The following is a 25157-nucleotide window of genomic DNA, read 5'->3' on the forward strand; positions in this document are numbered from 1 at the left end:
GCGTTTCAGGAGCCTATGAGTCTTCCACAGGCTCGTGATTATTGCTATTTTTATTGGGATACTGCGGAGGAGAGTCCTTTGCCTACTAGCCGGGGAGGGGAACGGGGCCGTCACACGAGGACCTCGTGCGACACGGAACCCTCTTGCAAAGATGGAAAGGAGGCTCTTGACAAGAGAATAGCTATAGATGGGAAAAAATGATAATTCAGGTTCTCACCGTGCGAGCCTTGATTTCAGACAATATATTTGCGCGAAAACCAGCGTTGCTTATCTCCTGATCCCGGTACTTTCTCGAAAGTTTTGCGCTGTGGAAAGGGCACCTCTCGGCTGGCAGGCTGAAACCTGCGAAATAATAATCTTCTTGCCGATATTTGTGAATTTTATACTAATATTTTACCTCAAATCGAGACTGTAACTAATTAAATCCCGTACAATTACGTCATTGGTGTTCAAGAGTATTGCGCACGTTTGATACATCAAAACTCGATCATGACTCCCAAGCTTTATGGACAAAATTACCAATTTTTCACGACTCCAGAACAATTCCCAGAAGAGACTTCAGCACAAAACCAAACCAATCATAGATATGTGACCAGAGAGACTCGGAGTCATGTTAGAATTTTAATATATCGTACATGGGCTATCAAAAAGGAATGTTTGAATTTACGCGCCGCTTAGTTTCGTTCCCAGTCCTAATAAGGATCCAAACTTTCAAAACAAGTGTGAATGTTCGGTCATTGCTTTTTAAAAAAATTCCTGGGTACTACCACACAAATTATAGACCGCACATGGTCCTTTGTATGCGTTTGTTCAGGAGCCTATTTCTGGTACTCAGTTTATCATTGCTCTCAATAAGCAAGGTTTTTTCTCCCTCGTTTTTGGAAGGTGTCTCACTTCTACATTAGCAGCTGTTGTCCCGTGAAGTTCTATGCCCGCAGAAAAGGCGCTATTTTTAGCGTTTTCGCGAGCATGAAGCGGAAGTGGAGCGCGAGACACGCGCGACGGGAGGAAGACGCTTGCCTGAAAAACGCGAAAAAAATAGCGCGTGTTCTGCGGGCTACTATGAAGTTTCTGTTTCCACAACGCTCTCATTTTCTGAGCGGGTCATGAAATTTATAGCCATTTTAAGCTATGGTTTCGTTGTTGAGGTAGCCAGTAAGAATCACTTGACCGTTTGTTTCCTGCGCAAGCGTGTAGCTACTTGATCGTTTGGTGCGCGCGAGCGTAACTTTGTTGTCATCACTTCCTGACAACGAGCTTTCCTTGACGATTGACGCAAAATTTCCAGTCGCCACTGCGCCAGCTTTGGAAGGTTGAGACAAGTTATTTATGTGCTTTTTTCCACAAGAAAGCACGATTTTAGTGAAAGCTTGCCTAAAATCTCTATTTCGATGCGTGTATATGACCGGGTTAACCATTGAACCGCTGTAATGCATCCACTTGGTAAGGGGGACGATAATGGAGAAGTTTATTTCACACGTCTTGCAAGTATAAATTACCATCAACGTGACAAAGAAAGGCAACCATGCAACTACAAAGGCTCCTATCACCACTGCCAAAGTCACTGCAATGCGGATTTCTCGCGCGAGAGATCGCGATCGTCTCGCGCGTTCTCTTGTTTGAGCCACTTTGTAAATTAATGAGTAAGCGATTAGTATGATGAACAAAGGGAAGAAAAAGCTAGCAGTACTGACGAACGGTGGATACCATTTAAGATAAGATCCATTCACTTGACTGACGCATGCGACCACGAGGGCATATATCCACGCACCCACGATAGTTATGACAATGGTGGTGCGTGACAAGTTCCGGTGTATCGCGGGTTGTGTGACAGAAATACAACGTTCTAGGCTGATCATGACCAGATTAATGACGGACGCCGTCCCGCACAAAATGTCGTAAACAAGGTAAACTTTGTAGGTCGTTGTATCTGTGCCAGTGTTCATATCAGGATTGACTGTTCATTAAAAAAGAGAGACAGACAGAAATTCATTAGTAATCATGAATTCCATCTTTGCACCCTGCCTCACTCTACCTCTATAGGGAAAGTGAGCGTTCTAAGCTTAGAGACGGACTAGTAGAAAGCTTATGGGTGGGGAGGTGGGGGGCGAAGTACACAAAATATTCTCGTAAGGGAAAATTAAAAGAAAAAAATTCATGCACGCCAAATGACCCTAAAAAATATCCATACAAAGGCCTAAAAAAAAGATCATGGGCCTCGAAAATTCCCTTCCCTTCCCCTAACTTTTCTAATAGTCCGTCCCTTATGGAAACGACAATTTAAAGGACCACAAGTTTATCAGTAACTGCTGTTACTGTCGTGTGTCACCCTCGTAAAATACTGAGTCACTTTAACTGCTTACTTGATTATTATTTTTGTTTGACGCTAAGTGCTAACAGAAAAACTACCTGCTCGAATCACACAAATAGCGAGATACAGAAAGAGGATTCTTTACGTCCTGAACAGCTTTCGTTACTAGCTATGTCCTGTCTGCCTCCTACACGGGCTTTTCCAAGAGTAAGCGGGGAGAGTGAACTCAGAACGGGACATCGACACCCAAATAGACGATAACCGGCGGGCGACTGACGACGAGGCAAGTGTACACATTCTAGAGGACGGGCCGTGTGAAAGAAGTTGTAGAAGGTGCCGGGAACGAGTTAGGCCTGTTACAAATGTCGTCGTCGTCGTAGTAGTAGTAGTAGTAGTAGTAGTAGTAGTAGTAGTAGTAGTAGTAGTAGTAGTAGTAGTAGTAGTAGTAGTAGTAGTAAAGGCTTTATTTATGGTGGGTGACACTTGACAGTAGTAAAAACACTGATGAATTCGTGGCCCCTCTCGTGGCCCGTCGTGTTACAGCAACTATAGCGCGACTGGAGCTAGAGGTGGTTTCAGGCTTTGAATTTAACTCAGTCGAATAAAATAGCTGTTGCGGAAAACGAAACTTAAAAATAAAAGGCGGTTTAGTGAGCTTTTAAATGTATTCTAATGTATTTATAATTTATGAATTGAGGTAGGCATTACAATAGCCCATTGTTTGCAATAGGCCTTAGAAAGTCTCCTTCGCAAGAGAGAATAGCGACCTCAGTTTGATTTGCGAGTCACTGACTGATTTAAAATTTCAAAGAACTTTATTTCCACGACACTCGCACCCCTTACTCAGTTGCTGTCCACCACATAACGATTAAAGAAATTTTAGGGGCAAGATTGCTGTCGGTGACAATAATATTACCTAAGGCGCCTGAACTTGCATTGTTTCGAAAACTCGTACTTCTGCTCAGTTCAAAGATGACAGACGACTAATTGTTGCTCCTGCAACACATGGAAATATTTATGATTTGTATCTGCTCATCTGAGTGAGATGCCAAAAATGGTTTTATTACTTCATACCTGCAATTTAATCTAAAGGTCCCTAATATTAGATAGTAGGCGACTTGATAACAAGTTTTGTCTAAGTAGTTTATGTGCAAGCTCCTGCCGTTGACCATCAAAGCCGCTGGATTTACTTTGAGATGACTATGATCTTAATCAATGTGACTGGTAGACGAAACAGTTTTAGAAGGAGCATCTATCTTGTAGACATAGGTAAACGCAGGTTGAAAGTAATTCCTAAGGTCTTTCCTTGTAGAAAAGCACGGTTTTTTTCACTTGGAAGACCTGAACGCCTGTTTTCAGGTCATGATATAATTGTGATCTGCAACGTGAAAGGGTAGACTAACGAATAATTGATAATGCGTTCAATTAGGCTGTTTCTGATCTGGCTAAGCTTGTAAAGAAATAGCTCATATGAAATTAACTTCCTAGCTAAATTCGTATGCTAAATTTACTAACTCAACATCCGTCCTAATCAAATTATTTATCAAATGGCCGCTTGTTTTTTACGAAGAAAGATGATCTTTATCGACCTTTACATCCTTAAGTAACCCTTCCATTTCTTACTAAAACATCCGCCTTTGAAAGGCGATTGAAACACAAGATTAAAGAAAAGTTGTTGACTCTGGATTCATAGTTCACCACAAATTCAATTACTTTCGCTGAATCATTGAATTTGTCAATCCTTATAGTCTAAGCAGTTAAAGTTGTTTGATTTTATGAAAATGCTTTGGAAGACAACTGAGCACATTTGTAAACCATTCATATACACCACTTGATATTAAAAGCCTCTCATGGCGGAAGCCGCAAGACTAAACAACAACTGGTGGGAAGGCCCGAGGGTGAAGTTGCTTTAAAAAGTACACTTTCCTAGGTGGAAAGGCCAGGGTCAAGTTGTATAAAACGCAATGTTGGTGGTCACGACAGCTAAAAGCTAACTATAACATACATGGCGTTCAGCTTCATCAAGCTCTTCGCTTGAACTCCACTCAAACACAGAATCACAACTTACAGTGCAGCAGATAAACGCCTGACATTAACATTTACACTACTGGCCGCGGCGAGAAGGGCTGTTCAGATTCTAGCTGCAAATAGCAAGCAAGCTGCCTCTTTCCAGTTTGTCTACTACGCAGCTAGCCTGAGAAAACAGCCAATATTTTACGACGCAATTGTTTTAGCTGTTTTCCCCGCTCAACGACGTCTGAGGTACCAGCCCAGAAACTCATATCTGGGTAGTGCTTCTGATTGGTTGAAAATCTGCTTCATATTTAGGGGTTGTTTACGTGGAGGGAGGAAGATCCTAGCACCAGGAAGATCGTAGAAGGCGGATCATCCTAGCGCCATATGTTTCCTGCGTTCAGTTTACATGCAAAGACCTAGGGTTGTACTTGTCCCTAGAGCTATGATCTTCTTATTACTAGGATATTCGATGCTGAGAGGTAGGAAGGTTTGTGCGCCGTGTAAACTGCTTTCGCTATCCGAGTACTAGGGACAAACCAGGGGAAAATGGCGGCGGGTCGTTGAGTCAGGGTAACCACGGCAACTGATAAAGGCCAAAAGTTTCGTTTGGCGTTAGCACTGACAAGCTTCTTAATTCTGCTGAAAGGTACAGTCGAACACCGCTTTAAGGATACCAGCTTAATACGAACACCTCGTTATTACAGACAGTTTGCCTTGTCCCTGGGGAAAGAAACCCTTACATTTTCTCTAGATTCAACCCGCTTAATACGGACAGCCGTTAATGCGGCCAACGAACACTCGTTTCTTGCCCAATCAACAGATTCTCAGAGAAAGTCAACCTCGCTAATGTAGATACTTAAAAAGACCAGAAGGGCCCAAATTGCATTTTTGTTACTGTCGCCCGCCATTTTTAATTTCTTCTCTTCTTGTAACCACACGGGCCGAAATTTCTGCATGTAAGCCCCTTGTAAATTACAAATTGGACCCCGAAAATGTGATGAATGCCAGTAAGGGTTGATTTCCACTGTCGCGTAATTTTCAGATGCGTGTGAATAAAATAGAGGCTGTAACGTCGCGCGTAAACGTAAAAGTTGAACCCCCCTCAAGTCGTACGTATAACCTTTCATACATTGCCTCTATTTTATTTACGCACGTAAAATTTGCGTTGCGAAAAAAACACGCGGCAGTGGAAATCCACCCTAAAACGCCCGTGGACTCGCAGACAAAGTCGTGGTATACGTTCCCTTTTTTTCCTCTTTCCTCCCAGTTAAAAAAAACCTTAAATCAAAAACAAGATAATAAAGAAAAAAGCATTGGGCGGACAGGCTCTGTTGTAAGGATTGTGCGAAAAGGTAAGAAATTCGCTCGGGCATTACGGGCGTTTTCATCAATCGCTTAGTAGACTACTGCGATGGCGATGATCCCTAATCGATTTCTTAAGTTGTTGTATCCATTTTCGAAGTTACAAAGAAGGCCGTTTTGTTTACATTTGACTTGTTTTGTTGCAATAGGTGCCAGTGTCATCACTGAGTTAAATCAATAGAGAGATTTATTTGAATTTTTTCGCGAATGGGCTTCGTCATTGAGTGTAAACTTTACGGAGACACTGATGGCGTAACAAAAGACATTTTCTCCGGCGTTATTTTTCTGGAACACAGTTGACGTGCTTAGAAGCGTCCTGTAGTTAGGACCTCAGTCAGCGTTTTCTGCGTATCTGAAAGCTTGTATTGGAAAACTGAAAAATCGCTCAGTTTGCTGGTACTAAGCAACAATGGAGTCCTTCAAACATAACATCTGCTCTCTGTTTAACATTGTGCCCATGGCGAGTTTTTCAATTACTGGAACATTTTGAATAGAATATACTGAGAAATCAGTATATTGAGTATTCTGAAAAAGTTTACAAGGCCATGCTAATCACTGCTAAACAGTGATTTACTTTTTCATATCGGACGAAAAATTTTTTCTCTCAATATATCAATGGTGACATGTTGTGTAATCAGATTGATTTTCATACTGACTTGTTTATACTCCGTGCTATTCGAATTGATTCTCTTGATTCAATGACTACACTCGTCCAAAAAGTCAGTAATAATTTTTGTTTTTTTTTTTTTCAAATTTAATCCTTCCCCTTAAAATGACACTTTTCTTGGAAAAGTAACTTTCTAGAATTGAAAATTTCTGTATTGTCAAAGGTTTGTAGAGGTAATTAACGCCTTCTTTCCTGTGGGAAGCCGAGCAAATATTTTTCCGAGACAGGATCAGTGCTCAAGGCGAAACGGAAAGACTGGTCCGCTTGCCGCTTTAGCAAATCTTAACTCAAATTTTTTGGAAAGTTCCTTTCGCTTCAATCATCTCTTTATGGACCAACAAAGTATTATTTTCAATTGCCTTGACTTGAACTAAAATACTTAATCACAACAAGACTTTAGAACTGAGGATCCGCGCAATGGGAGATCCATACGTTGGACAAACAAGTTCTCATTCTTTGTTTTATATTTAGCACAAAACTTGGGATATTTGCAAATCTAGATATAAAGACTTCAATGTTCTGGTTACAAATTTCTTGGCGAAGGAAGTCACGCGATTAGGAATTAATTGATCTTAACGGAGCAAAACGTCACGCGAAAAGGGAGATATCCTATGTGCATGCATTCTGCACGTGAACTGGAGATTATTTTTGGCATTACACTGGACCCTGCTGTTTAATATCTATTGTTACGTATATTTATCAGTGATATATTGACAACACAAAAGTCTAGCAAATGTGAAGACAAGCAGATTTTCAGTCTGAAAATTGGTGCAATTTTCCGAATTTTATACGAAATAAAAGCATCTTTTCCGCACTATTAAGTTAATTATGAGAGATTTATCGCTGGTCTGGTGAGCCAGGCCATCGAGCATCACTAAGATCTGTATATGAAGTTTATGATGTAGATTTGCAACCAAAGCCGGTTATTTTTACAGCACGCAAAGAAAGCACATGAAGTTGTTAACGCTAGTAATTCTATCTAACTGATTTCTTAATGTGTTTATCGCCGCTGTCTTCGAGTCGGGATCAACTCTAAGAAAATATCACGTGTGATAAGACTGATCGCCGATCAGTAGCGTTCTTTATTATATTTGGACAGACCATTTAACAAACCCGAATAGTTGCAACATTTGTACAAAAAAAATTAGTAAGGCCACTGTTTTCTCTGCTTTTACTTGCTACCATGCGTTAAATAATGGGTGTCACTTACCTAATCTAAAATAGACCCAGTAAGGTACTGAAAATACTCCCACCAGGATATCTGCAATAGCCAGAGAAACCAAATAGTAGTTTGTTTTAGTCCTTAGTTTTCGGTTTCTGTAAATCGCCGTACAAACCAGAGTATTTCCAGCCAAAATGACAAGACTTAGCAAAGCGAAGAAGAGAGATTCTACGATCAGACCAGGCCTCACTGCATTTGCTGTTCTGTTGTTTGGCATGGCGGGCTGGGAACATCTAGCCTACATTGAAAGAAAAACAAATGTCCTGAGACTTTGGCGTGAGTTTTACTACAATTAGCATTAAGTCTCGTCAAGTTTTTTGAAAACACTGATTGGTGTATTTTAAGAGGAAGCCAAATAATAACAACACGTTACAAGAGACAAGACAGACTAAGGCCACGACAGTTGGCCAGTTGTTTTGTTTTTGTCAAAAAGAAAACATTTAACCAGATGCAATCTGAACTGATAACCGTCTAAAATGCTTACTTTGGGTCAAGTTTTAGGGTCTCTAGAGAAAATAACATGAATCATATACCCAACTAATCTAAACAAACCTTCATTTAATACTTGTCCAACATTCGGTGCACGAAGTTTTATGGTGAAAACCTTGTAGATTATTTGACAGGCGTTGTAAACAACTGAACCTTGTTGTCATCGTTTGATACAATATTAAAATTCTTACAACAAATCACTCAATTGTCACACCTACGTCACTTTTAGGCCTTTATTTCCTCCGCTGTCAATGAATTCGCTATTTTATTTTTTTAAAGGTCAAGGCATTTAAAAAAGAAAAAATCCGGAAATGTTCACAAAGCGCGTGGGTGTTATGCGAAAAACAAACAAGAAGATTGCGTTTTTTTCGTTATATCTTCTCGCTAGCGACCCAGCATTTATACGGCAGCCGTGTCCTTTGAATCGCTTGTCTAAACCTGTTGTTTTTGTTTTTCACCTTATAAACGTCAAAGTGATCCTGGTGTGTTTTTTTTTTTTTCACACAGCCAACCGGAGGTGAGAAGCTATTGGGGCGAGAAATTAGAAGTGATCAAGACAATGTACTTTAATAAAACACTTGTTTGATGTCTAGAGCGACAGAAAAGGCAAATCCCGCTGTGCTCATGGTGCTAAGCTGACAAAAGATTAAAAATGTGGATCTTAAGAGACACCACGCAGTGAAGTTTATTAGCCTTCGCTACTTTAAAATTTTGAAGGTGGGCCAAAACGCCGTAATTTTTAAATTACGGCGTTTTGATGTCAAGATTAAAATCGTGACATCACACATCTGTGACCTGAAATGGCATATTCACCCAAAAATTGCCAAGTAATCGTTGTTTTTAGGATCACAAGATTTCGCTTCCTAAAGCACATGTTCAATGTACGAAAAAGAAAACAGGTTGATTTGATGCAGCCGCCTTTTGGCGCGGGGGTGGTTGGGGACTGACTGGGTCCAAACATATTTGACAAAAAAGGTACCCCTGTCGTATACCTTCCATTGACAAATGGTACCCTTTTCACACACCTAGAAAGTTAAGAACTTTGTATCCCTTAACTTTCAATATGCTCTGTCTGAAAAAAAATATGAATAAATCACAAAGCCAGAACGTTTTTTCGACTTTTTCAAAGCCATGAAATGAATCTGTAAGACCTTCCGGGCCTTTTTTCCAGACAAAAGGAAAGATTTCCCTTCCCCTTCGTATACTTCAACTAATAAAATCTCTACCCTTTTTTATGCGCCTGAGCCTGAAAATGGTACCCGGCCTTTCGAGCGGAGCCCCCCCCCCCCAAATAGCCACCCCCCCCCATATAGGCCATTACAGGGATCACCTCTGGGTACAGAGTGCAGGCAGCAGTCTTTTGGTCTTGCATAAGAAAAAATTGCGACTGTTTTTAGCTCGGTTTCAGATTGCATTAGAGAGGCAGTTATTCGGCCGGGTACTGTGTATGTGAATGGTACTAAGTGGCACTAGCCCTGGAATCTGTGAATGAAACCAATCCGTGTAACTTTGCTATTTTATGATTTTGGAATGTTAAATGCTTACGGCAGCGGAAGAGTTTATCCGTTTAATCCTTATTTTATGCAGAAACTGGCGTTTCACCCCGTTATTCAACCTTCGTAGGTGACAGCATTCGTTTTCGTCATGTTATTTCCTGCATATAAACACTTGAACCCAGCCTACCAGCTTGCTTCTTTCCGTTGCTCAGATACCTTACCTTTACCGCAAGGCCAAAAAAGGCTTATTGTGGTTTTTAATGAGTTGTTGAACCAATTGGCAAACTCTTGGCAGTGAGAGTTGTTTATAAGAAAGTAGTTTTACGGCATCCGTCACAGAGGAAATGACGATCGCTATTAAGGTAAGATCGGAAGAATACAGAAACTTAGCCGGGAACCGGAGCGGGAGCTGAAACCAGTTGTTTACTCAATGACATTGATTGATGCTCCTACCATGACGGGATGTTGCTCTCGAAGTCAGTTTAATCAGGATGAGATACTATTCTCGTTAATTTGACACTGGCGCCTCAGCAAAGGAGGATATTAATTTCACTCCAAGGTGATAATGACTAAGTAGGAAAAACTACTGCCCAAACATATCGTCCAGTGTTTTAAAGAAGTCGAAAATATTATCAGTATTTGTTTTTCATTTTTTCACTGTTTTGTTTGTTTGTTTATCTGTCTTTCCGGTGAAGTCACGATAGAGACCCGAGACAGGAACGTTATGCCACACACATACAATCGATTTCATGAAGTACGTGTGTTTGACCGGTCCTAGAATATTCCGCGCGTGTATACCACCACGCACTTCCCCCGTACTTCAGCGACTACCTGTAGCGCTTGGCGGCATGCAAAAGCAAGCTTTCTCTATAATCTCTCCAGGACTGCTCCTGTTCAAAATTATATAACATTAGCACCCTAAGGACAGACTGGTGTTAAAAACTGTTTGCCATCTCTGCCTTTTCTTCATGTTTGGACCAGTTATTTTTGTGTTAAACCCAGTTTTAGGGCGGTTTGGACTGTTTGAATTTCGACGAATTTCGTGACACATCTACTAAATTAAACTCTCTTTTCTGCCACCCAAGCTAATTTCCTCGGCTATAACCTCAGGGGACCGCGCCCTTTCAATCCCTTGGCACACACGCAGCACAAATTCCGGAGCAAATAATACCAGCCACCAGTTTGTATTAAAAACATCTCGTTACAATTCTCATGATTTATACGTTAGGTTCAAACATTTTAATGGTTTTACAATCCCATAGAGGGTTCATAAAGGAAGGAACGCCTATTAATTCAATGTGGCCTGTACTCAGATAGAGGAGAGCTACGCGGAATAGTCTTCTCGGCACCGTGCGTCACCCCATCATCTGAACGCCCGGAATCAAGTCATCAGGTGAAATTTCATGAGCTTGTTTGCGCGTTTCATGGCATATAAAATCGGTTTCGAGGTAAATCTCGGAAGTAGTATAGTATTGGCGCTATCCTGATTGAGGGTGAAAGCATGAAAAGCGTTAGAGATAGAAACTAAAGAGGCCATTTTCTTGACATTTAGAGAGTGTTTCAGCCTGGTAGCTTGCTGGGAAAAGGAAACATGGTGGCCATTTATCTATGTTCAACAGTGCTTGGAAACAGAAAGTGTAACAATGTAATTTCTTGATAAAAATTATTGATTGGGCAAAAACTCGTGAACATTTAAACAGTTACAACATCATTTTTCACTTTTTGGAGATGATGAGACATGTGTAGTGAGAACCAATAGTTTTAACTCACAACATTGTTGCATTTCTTTTGATCTCGAATGCTGCGCCAACTTGTTTGGAAAGCGCATGCAGTGTATCTACTTTCTCTTTTGTGATGATAAACATAGACAGTTCATGTTTGCTGACACAGAGTCTTGACTGGTTGAGCTTCATTGACTTGGAGAGCCGAGACTAACGTCGACGTTCAAAAAGATGGAGATAAACTAAAGAGAAATTCGCCGTCGTTTGTTCACGTTCTCGATAAAACTAGGAACTGGACAATTTCACCTCGTATAGTCGTGTGCCAAGGCGGCAAAGAGAAGTACTAAAAAGTGTGCTACAATACGAGCACCACACTTTTTTCACCTATATCGCTTTTTAATGTTCTTGTTGCCGTCGAGTTGCATTAGGTCCCTGCTTAACTTGCAGCTCTGTCATTGGCTGAAAAGCCAGGTCGCTAACGAAAAATTACATTGAATTAATTAAATTGATCACTTTGGTAAACGTTTGCACCGATAGTTTCAAAATTTGATTTCGTAAAATAGTGTTGAGGATAGCCCCGAGTTACTGCTCCGAAATTCGCAGACCATAAGGGTGAGATCAGAACGCACTATACGGCACGCAGTTGAACAATGACTCAGTAGGTTAGGACCATTTTGGACAGTAAAACTGATCTCACTATAATCTTTCATTTAATTCAAGAATTTGCCTTTTTGAGTATAGCTGTCATGAACTGTAGTATGATCTTACTTTCATAAGAAGTCGTACAAGTTTCGTATGTTAAGTAGCGAAGCGTACACAGGTCAGTGTTATTATAAAGGCGTTAAATTAAGTACGGAGTCTATGATTCTCAACGATTATTGATCTCGTTATTTTTTCAAGTTATTCAAAAGGTGTGAAAAGTGTATGTTCTGGGCTTGTTTCTTGGAAGGTTTGCATGATAAGAAAGCACCTGTTTATAATCAGTTAACTTGGTATTAAGACATACTTACTGTTTCAAAGGCCCCCAGACTACCGTTGAAAATCAACACCCGGCGTACACAACAATTTACTTCTCTCTACACACAGAACCTTATGCAATAAAAGCATTTGTTAGGCAGGTGAGTTTTTTTTATCTTGATATCTAAAATATTTCGCATTTTACATATGCAAATAGGAACTTAATTGCTCTAGCTGTCAACCGTTTTGTGTTTTATTGTGTTGAACTAACGTGGCTAATGACGCCGCAACAGTGGTGTTTATAGCAAAAAGGCAAACGTGATTTGTGGAAAATAAACTGTTTAATGATAGGTGTACATTTTTCATGAGGAAGGTATTTTTGTTTAAAAATATATATTAAAAAGGTAAACGTTTTAAAAGGCTTGAAAATTTTTGCTGAGTTACTTTTGTAATAAGCTTCCATTTTATTCTTTTACATTCCAAAAATGGAACTATTAATAATCGATTGAATTGCATACATGTAACAGAGTAGGGAAAATAGTCCCCAAAATTTGGACTGAACCAAAGTGTCCAATTTGAAAGGAACATAAAAGCCAGTTTTACATGACCATAAAAGGAGAATCAAACACCAGGAAGAAGAACAAATTCAGACAATAATCTGACGTATTTATCACAATAAATCTTTGTCTTGTGGATAAAACTCTTCATTCCTCTCTCTATAAATACACTCTTTGTTAATTCGGCTCATTGTAATAAAATAATTAAGAGAGAATATCAATATTTAGTCTGCAATGGTTTTAAACTCGATTTATTTACCTTTAAGTAATTGCTTTTAAAGATAAATCCAAGTCATATTCGCCAAGCGAACTGCTGGAACTAGCGTGCAGTCGAGGCTATAACCCCTAGGCCTTTCGAAAATATTTACATGTCAAACGATTTTTCCGGTTTGTTACGAAGAAAGACGGATAGTGGAGATAGACTTATAGTGAGGGAATAAAATCTTGCGATGATTTCAAATTTAATCAGATATTTTACACTTTTTCTTCAATTTTGATTTCACAAAGAACCTTCTCCAAAACGACTGCCAGAGAGATTGATAAACGCAGTATCAGATTAAAAATCGCTATTAAAGTAAACTGAATGCGATGAATAAAGATAAAGAGACATATAATAATAAATAATTTTAAAATCAGGTTCTGTTTCCCATTGTTATGAATGAGTTTTCAGCTATATTATAATAGTTCTTTTAGAGTGGTGATAGGCTTTGAGGATAAGAAGTTTGATATGTGAATATTAAACGTTGTACGACGGTTGATAGAATGTTCTAGTCCCCAGTGGGTGTATATTAGAAGGCGTGAGACTTAAAAACAAATTATCATTGAAACCAATACCGGCTACTGAGCTCAGAGTACTTTCCTGTGGTCATGTTGTTTTAAGTTTGGAAATGAGGATGATCATTTTAATAAATCAAGCTACCGAGCAGGAAAGCTACTAGTAGGGCGCCGGGAGCACCCATTTAATTTCCGAAAATTGAGAATTGCATAAAATTGAAAGCCAAAACGGGTGTTGAAAAAAGCCGAGTGGAAAAGGAAGGTTGACTGTACAGCTATGAGATTATATTTCTTTAATTTCGTAGCTGTACAGTCAGGCTTGCTGTTTTAAAATACATGTTTGCTTACAAAACATTTTGCTGACTAGATCCATCAGGAACCGGCACCTTTCTTTTGTATGTTGGCCCTTGCTATTTATTATAGAGGAAAAACTAGCTGACTATCAAGATACTCGTTGTTTGACAATGTTTTCCTTTTTAATTGATAAAATTTAGTTTCGGCGGCGTCGTACAAATGACTGAATTCAGTGGCTCCGGCCTTCTGCCATAACTAACAGTCATTTACTCATATAAGCCATTAGTAAATAGACTTAGAAACTTCTAGCGTACTTTTTTTATTTACGAATGTCGCAAACATCATGGCTATTAATCCATTTTAAACTCTTCAAGACAATTTTATGGCTCTATCTGTCACTGATCACACATCATAATTGTCAAGATTTTAAAGCTGTTAGTTCCTACTTAATTACACCGGGCGATAAAAAACTAGCCGATTCAGAGATATGCTCTCTAAATGGGAAAGCCCCTAAGGGCAGTTGCACCATGAAAACAGTACTGGCGCTTGTATGACGTCCAAACTCCTTGCCACAATAAAGGATGTGATGTATGAGTTCACTGCGGAAAATTTATCAGTTGAAAACGATCTTAGAATCGGATTCAGTAATATGTCAAAGAAAGGTCGCCCACAAGCCGATGTTTAATCATAAAAGAAACAGAACAATTTCATAGGTTTTGGGTCGAAACAATAAACACTTAATGACTGGTCACGTCACGAGGTTACTGTTTCCCGAGAGACCAGTCTTTAAGTGATTTGTTATATAGCTGGAAATTTTGAAGCTGAAAATTCATTAAACCTCGCTGTAACGGCGGTCATCAGTCAACATTCGCGGGTAACATTGCATTGTTACCCTCGGACGTCATTTTTTGCAATTTTGCCCTCTCAGAGATTTTGGCGGGAAACAGTTTCATTGTTAGATGTCATGTGACCTCGAAGTAACCAGCGGCACATACCCATTAGACTCTTATAAGGAAGTACCCCCCGCCCCCACGCTCGCTGTGAGAAGAAATTTCCAGCTATATAACAATGGGAGTTATGCACTGCCTCCTAACTAGTAGTCAGTCATGTCAGCCTATGTTTTCATGTTAGAGGGTCTCAAGGGGGTTAACCGTCAGCCGTCAAACGGCCTAAAATTTAACTGTCAGTCGACAAAAAAGGTTATATTTTACCGTCAAACGTCACAGGTTAGTATTAACCGTCAAAAGGCTTTAAGGTATCTTAATTTTCACTATTTTAGCTGATCTTCACGGACTCCAAGCCTTCTGAAGAATCTCTTAACTGAAAAACTCAGTTTCCATGTTCTCAGAAACACACTCTTTAGACATTACAAGACCTTACAACCTGCTTATATCTGAAAATATTTAGAATTTTAAAAGCGAAAGGCCAAGACAACCTCTAAGACACAAAAGTTAATATTAATTATACTGAAATTAATATTAAGTTAATTCCTTGAACTAAATTTTTAGTTATTAAATAACCGTCAACCGTCAAAAGCTCTAAAATGTAACCGCCAACCGTCAAAGTTACCACTCCACCACCCCATTGACGCCCTGATGTTAGTCCATTGCGCAGTCGCAGGAGACAGTCATAGTAGTTATCTAATACGGCTTATAACATCTCATTACGTCTTGTCAAAGACGTAATCTATGTTTTAAATTAGTTTTCCAGAAAACGAAACCACAAAAGTCATCATCATTTTAAGATACTTTAAGTATAACTATTAATAGGTGCATACATCAGTACAACACTCATCAATTTCCACCTCCTCCTTTATATTTAATCCCCCCTCTAAAGTAAGCAAGCTAGCGAAACTATAGTCACTTACTTCGTCCTGTTTATTAAGGAATAAGGCTTGCAAAAATCAATTTATCGGGTCTTGAAAACCAGAACTTAATTCTGAGAATTTCAAAGAAGAGAAATTTTTTTCCCCTCTCTCTTGGTGTTGTATGATACGATAACTGATGACGTTAAGAAGTAAAAATTAAGAGCAGAAACGTTGACAAACACAAAAGGGAAACTGTGGTACTGTATTTTCGGATAACTGCTGGAGCCCAAGAGTTTTGTTTAGCACTGATAAGTCCTTGGGCATGTCTAATTCATCATGAGTTGAGGTTTCAACTATTGAAAAGCAGTTATCTTTACGTTATGCTCGCTGCTTTTAAACTAGTTCCTTTGATTTATTTACTTTGAAAGGAAAACCGTTTGCATGTTATCTGGGTTTCAAATATTTTCATTTTTTTTTCAAAATTAAATCGATTTTACAAGTCTACAAAAGTGAGTGATGAGAAGCAGTTGTTTGACATCTTATATACTCGTAGAAAATGACGTAAGTGAATGGTCAAGGATTGTATACAATGAAAAGTGACTTAAATACACTGCTGTAAAGTAGAGATCATTTCTCGAAATGAATGTGTTAGGAAACTGTACCAACTTAGAGCCGTTTTTTAACCTTACTTATGAAATTGTTTAAAGGATTTTCAGAGAACTCGTTACATGACCTCAAATTTCAGTACCAACCCAAACTTCCTTCGATCTACTAAATGTAGTTACAGGGAAACGACTAAACGAAAGAGCTTCCACAGTCAATTGTTTATACTTACGTTTTCCACGTTACCTGTCAAAACGTTCCTTTCAGACAATAGATGTTTAGGGCAATCACTTCCAACTTTCAGTGAGCTGGTGTTTATTGCATGGAATGGAGGCAATATCGTCCTACTAAGTTCATTCTACGAACCTTCCCTAGGACATTTCGTTCTTTATTTTTGAGATTTTTCCTCGTTGTTATACATTGTCGTAAATATATACCCGTTATCTCTTTTGGAAAACACTCGGACTGTTTATGACAATTGAGGTGTTTAAAAACCTGGTCATTAAAAATTAAGCCGTCGGTTTGGTTTTTGCGGGTTGTTCCGCTGACAAACTTGCGGAGCAACATTCATTTTGAATTATTTTTATTTACATTAATACCAGCCTGCCTAGCTGTTGGGATTAGCGGGCCAGTACTGCAAAGAATCGAGCGAGTGCTTTCGTTTGGGCCGTGGAGCTGAGAGAACATTAGGATCAAGTCACTGCTAGCGAAGCTCCGCCGCCGAAAAAGTACCCCGGTCCCCCCACCAGCGACGTGGGCTACAACAATACGTCAGCGGTATAAAATTCTCCCGAGTGGAAGCGGGGGGGGGGGGGGGGGGGGGGCGTTGTTCTCCCTTGGAAACTCTGTACAGCTGCTCGAGCTCCAGTTATTAAAACGTGCGCTCCAAAAAAATACTTCTATACCAGCGAAAATTTTTGCATGTTCACAGTTTTGAAATTTGCCACAGAATTAAGAATAGCCAAGAACACCTTGCACTCAGTGTTATAAACAGTACCACAGGAAAGAACTGCTCACTAGCAAGGGCGGATTTAGGGGCTGGCCGAGGGGGTCGCGGTCACCCCTTTTTGTTGGAAATTTTGTATTATTTTTATATAATTCTCAGAAAATAAAAAGCATCTAAATAGCTTGCAAGTGGGAAAGTGTCCTGGCCACCCATTTCTGAATTTTCTAGAGTCGCCCCTGAGTATACTTGGCTCTCAGAATTAACAGCCATAGACATAATAGAAGAAACTTAGCTTTCTGGAATACTCTACTTCACTGTTCTTTGTTCTTGTATTGGTAGGATACGTGCAATGGTGCACACAGGGAACTGATAAGTACGTCAGAACTTTGGTTGAGTTCTGAGTTTATCGTGTACTATCACCCCCACTATTGGAAAGACGTCTGAACACTTAAAGCCAAGGCTTTTTACACTAACCAATTTACTATTCGAACTCTGCTGATCAAACAAAATGTTTACATGTTTTCTAATAACTTTACGAACTTAAGTCTGTCGAAAGAAACCCTAGCGATAGGATCATGTACCTCCTGTTGATCGGTTTTGTTGCCTGTAGTGGCTTGTGTTAGTCAAAACTTATCTGTTTTCCCATCGATGAATACAGTTAAGGAGAAATTCGATGTTTATCATGCACCGATCAGTTAAATTGTTAGGTTCATACCGATCGATACCTACCACGACTAGTTAGTTCAGTTGCAGTCTATGAACCGATTTTTGGTAAAAATTTCATCGGTTAAGTAAGACCAGGATTTGATTACTTACTACTTTTCTTACAGCTTCAAAATCAAATGAAAACAATCTTGCCCGACAACCTGTTTTCTAACGTTATTCCCACGGTTTACATTCAAATCGCTCTACGATGCTATAATCCTTAAGGCTAATTCTAAAGGCTTTATACTACCTGTATTAAGGAAAGAAGTTCACTTTTTAAAATTTCACCACTAAGTTTCAGGCAGTTATAAAACTCTGAAAAAAAGATATTTGCGGTTGCAGCGGTAGTTTCACTTGTGTCTTGCAAATAATTCGTTGTAGTATTAAAGTGTACGTAAAAAAGAAAACCTATAAAACAACGTACACTAAACATAGGTTGTTTTTGTCTTTTCTCAGCTTTAAGACATACCTTGATTATGGCCCATGAAGTCAGAAGGTCGAGCCCGTTACACAGAGAAAAGTTTGAAGATTTTTAAGAGCGGAATATGTTGTTTTTACAGTCTCCCAAGTTCAAGGCCTTGTTTATATCTGGTCGTCAGCTCCAGAAACAAAGGGAATAGTACCTGAAAAGCTATCATACGACACATGCAAATTTGGACATCCAACAGTCTGTCTGATTAAAATTTCACTTTTCTTTAGTTCGTCAGACAATAACCCTAGAACTTAAGAGTACACAATCATCATTGTTATGCCTGCAATCATCTCTTTTGCGAATAAAGAACGCGGGATAACAGCTCCACTTTGGGAAGAAAATGCTTGAGTTTACATTTGCATTTCAGAAAGCTGCGATTGTTCACGGATTGGACAAGACCGTGCGCAGTTCGAGAGAATTTGAATTGTGGCTTTAATACAATTGAGAAAACAATACAAAAGAAGTTGTTTGCTCTTAATGTCCCATTTACGTTACGCTACGCAGTTGATTTGGCACCGTCGGAACATGTTTTTAACATTTTTTTTCCGGCTAATGATGTAGCGGTTTATGTTTACAACCACGACTGGCCAGTAAAAAAGAATAAAAACGATCCAAAGAACACATTTGATTTTCCGTAATTTCGTGGTCGGCACGAAACAAACAATAATAACTGAAAATGCTAGCGATAAACCAACGCATTTGATAAGAAAGACTTTTAATGGGGTCGAGGAAAAAAAGAGACTTCGCTGGGATGTACGTAATAAGGATAAATTATGTGCCTTAACGTATCTAATAAGATTATATACTGGGTTATATGAAGGGTTTTAGTAAAGGCAGCGTATTAATCCATTTCATTATAACATGAGATTACAGATACTATTTTCTATAGAAAACCGCTTATAAGAAAAGTGCGAACCTTGCAGAAGTTCTAGTGAGTTACTTTCGTGCGTCAAAGCAGAGTCTCGACGTCAAAGTGATATCAAGGGGTCGAATCTTATTTGTTTACTACGTGACCTGCCTTCAATTATTTCTTTTTATTTATCAAAATGAGTTGGGATGATACAGAGGTCCGTATAATTCTATCAAGTGGAATAAAAAAGGTGTGCGGCCCTGATATAAAAAGCGTGGGAGTTTTGACGGCATTATCACATTTTGAGCGCTTGAGAACTAAAGATTACCTATATGCATTATGTTATTGTTTAACTAACCTGCACTTTTGTCAATTCTTTCTGACTAGCTTCTCTTTATTATTAATATTCCGTAAAATTTTCTTCTTACGATGATTCCTTCCTTGAAATCAAAATGGAATTATAACTTCGTTTTCCATCTGGCAAATGCAAATAACCCCAAATCGCAACAATCTAGCGTCGAAACCATTTCCTTCTTAAAGCTACATTCAGTTTGATAAGGAAGTGTTTTAATCAAAAGGCGATTGGTTTTTTAATATGATGAAAAACTAGAAAAAAAAAAAAAGAAAAGAAAACCAACGTCAAAACTGAAAGCTCAACGTCACCTTTTTAAAGCCTGATATCACCAGCTATCTCCAAACGTTCTCTTTACGGTCGGAAAATAAGACGTTCCTTGAAGTTTTAAAAAACAGTTATGAGTTATGAAAAAAGTTCTCCACGCGCGGGCTATTGGCCCGGTTTTTGTTGGAGTCTGTTTTTCGGGGAAAAAGCGGCATGTATTGCTTGCCCTAATGCGATTATTCAAATAGACTGTTAACACTGAGTATCGGCGAGAGAAAATTTCAAAAACAGGGAAGGTCGCTTCATTCCATATCCAGATAACCTGGATATTTGGAGGAGGAGGGGGTGGGAGAGTGAAAGAATACAGGTGTTTCAAGTCATGTTTTTTTTTAGCCAATTTATTTTCAGTTATTAAGGCTGATATCCTGACTATTATCTCTTCAGTACTGCATGTTTCCTGCTATGTTTCAAAGAGAATGGTTTGAACTTAGCAGGCTTGTTAAAGTTGTTCGCACTACTGTCTATTTTAGCTGGAGGCAAAGCGCCCCTTCATACGATAAAGAGATTTCTAGGCTATCTTCTATGATTGAATAAATTGAGTGTTTAACACAGTGACGATAGCTTGCATTTTATTGGTCAAGACAAATGAGCCTGGCAACAAAAGACAAAGAATTTATTCCCTTCTAATGCATTATTTTTAACTCTTTTGATAAACATGAGAAGCTGAAAGACTACTAAATAATAAAAATTGAAAATCAGAATAACCGATGTTGTCCGGTTTTTCGACGCTGGCACGGAAAGTGACGCACCCTGAAATAAGTTTATATTAGAAAATGTGACGATTTTGATACTGAAGTTCTAAACGTTGAATCATGTTTCTTCCTTAAAACCTTGAATGATATCTTCGCTTCGGTTTCAAGGAGATTTTTGAAATGAATTATAATATACCACTAATTGTTTAGAAGTTCATCGCCACCGATCGTTAAAAGATGTTAAAATGCTCAAATGTTTCTTCTTTGAGAAAAATCACCGAATACACCAAGGGTGTTAAAAACTTCAACTAGGACAAACATTTACGCCTGCAGAACTGAAGAGCTGCGGAAATGCCATTTATTAAAATATAAAAACAATCGTTCATGTGAAATTTTGAGGGGCAAAGTAAATGGCTTCCACATGCAAGACGCAAGAAAGAAGAATCTTTTTTTAGTGCCTTCCACTCGGCAGAGCGAAAACGATGATAAAAAAAATGTCTGTAAAACCAATATGTAAATGGGGTTAAATAGGTGTTGATGATAAGAAGGAAATATTGTACCATGAAGTTTTGCTAATATAATACCACGTAAGTAGCAAAATATTTTAAACCTATTTTTCATGCCTCAAGGTTTAAAATCAGTATGCTCTAGTCATTTTCGTTGTTTTGTTCGAGGCTCGCTCTAAATGACTAGTAAGGTAATAAAGTGACAAGAGAAAATAAAATCTTTCTGGCCACGCAAAATTCAAACAACAATGTCTGGAGATAACACCATATATAGTCTGTGTTTATATCGCACTGCATTTTCCAAAAAATAAAATACAAACCTGACTATCCGGGCATAAATATAGTGTCTTTGTACTATGCTTTGTAGACCACAGGGAGCGTCTCCAAAATGTTGAACGAAGTTCGCCAAGTGAAATTTCGGGCTTGCTATTACAAACTCGTAATATTCAGTTTGTAAAGGATGAAACCTTTTGTTTAGGGATCACTTTAGTGGAAGTCTGTTAAAATATGATAAATGGACGTAAATCAGTTGGTAATTTCCCGTATGTTGTTTTTCGCCTGTACATTGGTCCAACTCCAACAAGAGATTGAATACGAAGAAAACAATTTGAACCGTTATTATAATATAAATCCCAGTATAAATCTCTCAACAGCAAGACGACGCGTTTGAAAACTAATTTAAGCGTGCTAAATACGTGACTGGCAAATCTCAGAGGTAGATGGTATCGTCGGAAAGGTATTTTAATGAAACGAGTTTGTCTTCACGATTATGTGAAAGGTACAGGCGTTTTTGATACCATCATTGCCTGCTTCAAATATGTTGATTTCTTCTCATTTCTCCATCATCTTGGCAAAGTAAAAAACGTCTTCTTGAACCATTGAGTTCAGTTATAATTTTAGGACCTTTCAGCACAGCAGAGCAAATTGATAATTGTTTTTGGCACTATCCATTGAAATAAACGAAATCACGATTCAAGGTACTGGGTGGGAAATGAAATACTCAGTATCTCCCGAGGAGGGGGGGGGGGGGAAGTTCTGCCATATGAATCTGACAGGTGTACTCATAGTGGCTAGAAATTGCAGAGTTTGATCTTGTTTGAGGTGGTCGGGACCGAAAGGCAGCGTTTTTACCTATAAACTGGTATTGCTTAGGGTTGTTTGTCAATAAAAATCCACATAACGATTGCCATCTTAGGCTATGCTCATACCATACCATATAGCATTTCGTGCATACACAAACAAATATCCTGTATGGTGTGAACACTTATCCACGATTTATGCGACTCAGAGAGATCGGGGCGACGCAGTTTCACTCCGTTACAGAAATCGAACCGAAATCACCGTTCTTATATCAGTGCCAGCAGAAGCCCTGTGGTTTCCGCGCAGGCGCAAAAGCTATAAAGTCCGGTGTTGTGTGAAAATAGCCTTGGTGTCTTCTAGTAGAGTCCCCTTTCAGGAGGGTCTCAATGGGGTGGTAGCTTTGACGGTTAAATTTTTCCAATTTCGACGGTTGACGGTTAAATTCTAGACTTTTTGACGGCTGACGGTTAACCCCAATGACACCCTCCTTTAGGGCTGAAATAAAACCTAAGTCATGCCCAGATGGGTCTCCTTTGGAGGCAATTAAATCTAAGCTTTCGACGCCGAGGATCCCCGTATTGTTCATGTGAGAGTCCCCCCGGAGGATCGCGTGCGTGCAAACCGACAAAGGCAAACTCACTGCGTCATAATACCGAGATGGTGCCTTGACCAACTGACCAATCACAACAACAGACAGAAACAATCGGCCACCCAAACTACCAATAAAAGGTCGAGTATAAAACAAGAAGTTTGGAGGTTTACCTCGAAATGAATCGCAAAGCGTTAAAAACAAACGTAAGTGATTTCGTTAACAATAAGTGTCGAGATTTGCGAGACGGATTTCCAGTGTTAAAACTATACGGCCATCACTTCAGTTGAGCTACTTTGCTTTGTCCTAAACTGCTTTGTTTGGTAAATTAATAATCAAGGTCTGGTTGAGGTGAAGGATGAATTACTCTAAAAGAGCAGCTTCGAGTACAACTTGTTCCTTAATTGATGCAGTTTATAAAAGTTTACAAAAATGAAGGCATAAATATTAAAACAGCTTAAACAGTTCAATTTTTCGTTTTACTGCGCGGACTCCAAATATGCTATCAGGATATGTACATGCAGCCGGCGCTGCTAGATGAATCTAATAAGACCAAACCTAAAAATTCTTTATTCTTTTGATCGATCTGAGGGTTTGTCTTTCACACAATTTGTGACTTGACGTTCGTGTATAAAGAGAGGCGTTTAGTCTAACGACGGCTGAACGCAATTTAAACAGAGAATGAACAGCAGTAGCCATGAAAGACCATCCACCCAGCGGGCTTAGCTCTTTTCTCTGCAAGGACTGAACACGAACAATTTCGAATGTCCCGAAAGTTCAGCTTTAGACAAAGGAGCTTGAATATGTGTTACGCTCATATATTTTAAAAACCAAAACAGTATAAATTAACTGCTACAAATAGGTGTGTACTCGGCCCTGACTTCTACCCCAAGCAAGTAGGATACCAGCTTGTTTATCTTAACTGAGTGATTTCAGTTTGTAGGTCATTTAGACCGATATTAACCAAACATATACATTCGTACGATGGAGTTTAAATTATTAAAGTTGCCGTTACAAAAGTCAATATTGGGTTCACTAAACCTACCTGAATTTAAGAGCAGTGATTTGGAGAAATCAAGTTTCCAGCGAAATGTCTAATTAGGAACTGGATGTGTATTATTCCAAAAATGCAGTACTGACTCAAATTATGCTTGGCGTAAAACACGTAATTATCCTTCCAGGAAAGAAAATTTCAGCAACGTAATTTCCTGTTTGTTGTTGAATGTTGATGCTGATGATCGAGTTTAGTTCTGGGTCCAACATAACAATACTCCGTGGCCAGCTGAACGTTTTTTAAATGGCGCATTTAAATTGCTTGAAGATAAGTGTACATACCCTCGTGCCACCGGAGTTGTGTTAAATCAGTTTTAGTCTATAATTACGATTTGCCTTGATCTGGAGAAATTCAGGTCATTTAACGATATAGGTAAGTGCGTGTTTTCTGTTTATCTGAGTCAAGTAACGTGGCAAGCTTTTCGGAGTTTTTTAGCGGAACATTTCAATGTGCCTTAAAGTTAACTTGTACCTGGAAATTGCCAGGTGATTTCCCCTTCTAATCCTAGCTGACTTGATAGCTTTGCATTCAATCTGAGAATTAAATTTTTCAGTTGCCCATCCAATTACAACATACAGTGTAGGCGACTGTATTGTACACGAGGCTGAGGTGAGATCTCATACGTATTTGTCATTTTCTTTGTTTTCTTCTGAGGTGAGATCTCATACGTATTTGTCATTTTCTTTGTTTTCTTACTTCACAGTGCGTGCTTTGCACACGTGCTTTGATTAATTATTCTCATATATTGTATTCTCTGTCATCATTTTCTCAAGTAGATTACGTTGGTGTAGTATTGCAGTAGTAGACATGGTTGTAAAAACAACAATATCCCGCACAACCACTATCCGCATAAAAATAACTTGTGCCGCTAAGAAAAGTGAGGGTGGGGTGAATAGTGGAGGCCGATCGAGCTGGGTGGAGGGTGTAACTGAATATCAGCACGTTTGGTTTTTCTGGTTTGTTGGTATTGCAAAAACGAATTCATCACCTGATATTCTTACTCAACCGAGGGAGAAAGCAATATCTTTCCTTAGAAAAAATATCTCAAACGTCTTTAAAAAAGCAACCGGAAAACAAAGAGGAAAAATCAACAACAACATCGATGAACTTGATATTTAATCTTTCAGAATAATTTCACTTTTTTATATTTTCAGTAATAATGGTATTAGTAATGATAGTGATACTACTACTACTACTACTACTACTACTACTACTACTACTACTACTACTACTACTACTACTACTACTACTACTACTACTACTACTACTACTACTACTACTACTACTACTACTACTACTACTACTACT

The 25157-nt window shown here is 38.9% G+C and overlaps 1 protein-coding gene across 5 annotated transcripts; it reads right to left on the minus strand.

Moving 5' to 3' along the window:
* Window positions 1–276: 276 nt before the first annotated feature.
* LOC140933792 (histamine H2 receptor-like) lies at window positions 277–24459 on the minus strand. Of its 5 annotated transcripts, XM_073383441.1 has the most exons (4): window positions 23841–24155; window positions 21447–21623; window positions 7567–7816; window positions 277–1957 (listed from the first exon to the last, which is right to left on the minus strand). In XM_073383441.1, exons 3-4 carry the CDS (start codon window positions 7793–7795, stop codon window positions 1125–1127), a joined length of 1062 nt encoding a protein of 353 aa, XP_073239542.1. In that variant the 5' UTR covers window positions 7796–7816; window positions 21447–21623; window positions 23841–24155; the 3' UTR covers window positions 277–1124. The 5 variants fall into 5 exon arrangements, with proteins under 5 accessions (XP_073239542.1, XP_073239543.1, XP_073239544.1 ...); XM_073383442.1 differs by lacking the exons at window positions 21447–21623; window positions 23841–24155 and adding an exon at window positions 24321–24459; XM_073383443.1 differs by lacking the exons at window positions 21447–21623; window positions 23841–24155 and adding an exon at window positions 18397–18585.
* Between the last annotated feature and the right edge of the window lie 698 nt (window positions 24460–25157).

Source organism: Porites lutea, chromosome 4 (genome assembly GCF_958299795.1).
Source record: "Porites lutea chromosome 4, jaPorLute2.1, whole genome shotgun sequence".
Lineage (NCBI taxonomy): Eukaryota > Metazoa > Cnidaria > Anthozoa > Scleractinia > Poritidae > Porites > Porites lutea.

Bases quoted from the DNA above. Each gene is read 5' to 3' on its own strand.
- LOC140933792 (XM_073383439.1), bottom strand. The intron at 1,958-7,566 runs GTAAGTGACACC...TTTAATGAACAG, and splicing joins CTGGGTCTATTTTAGATTAG to TCAATCCTGATATGAACACT.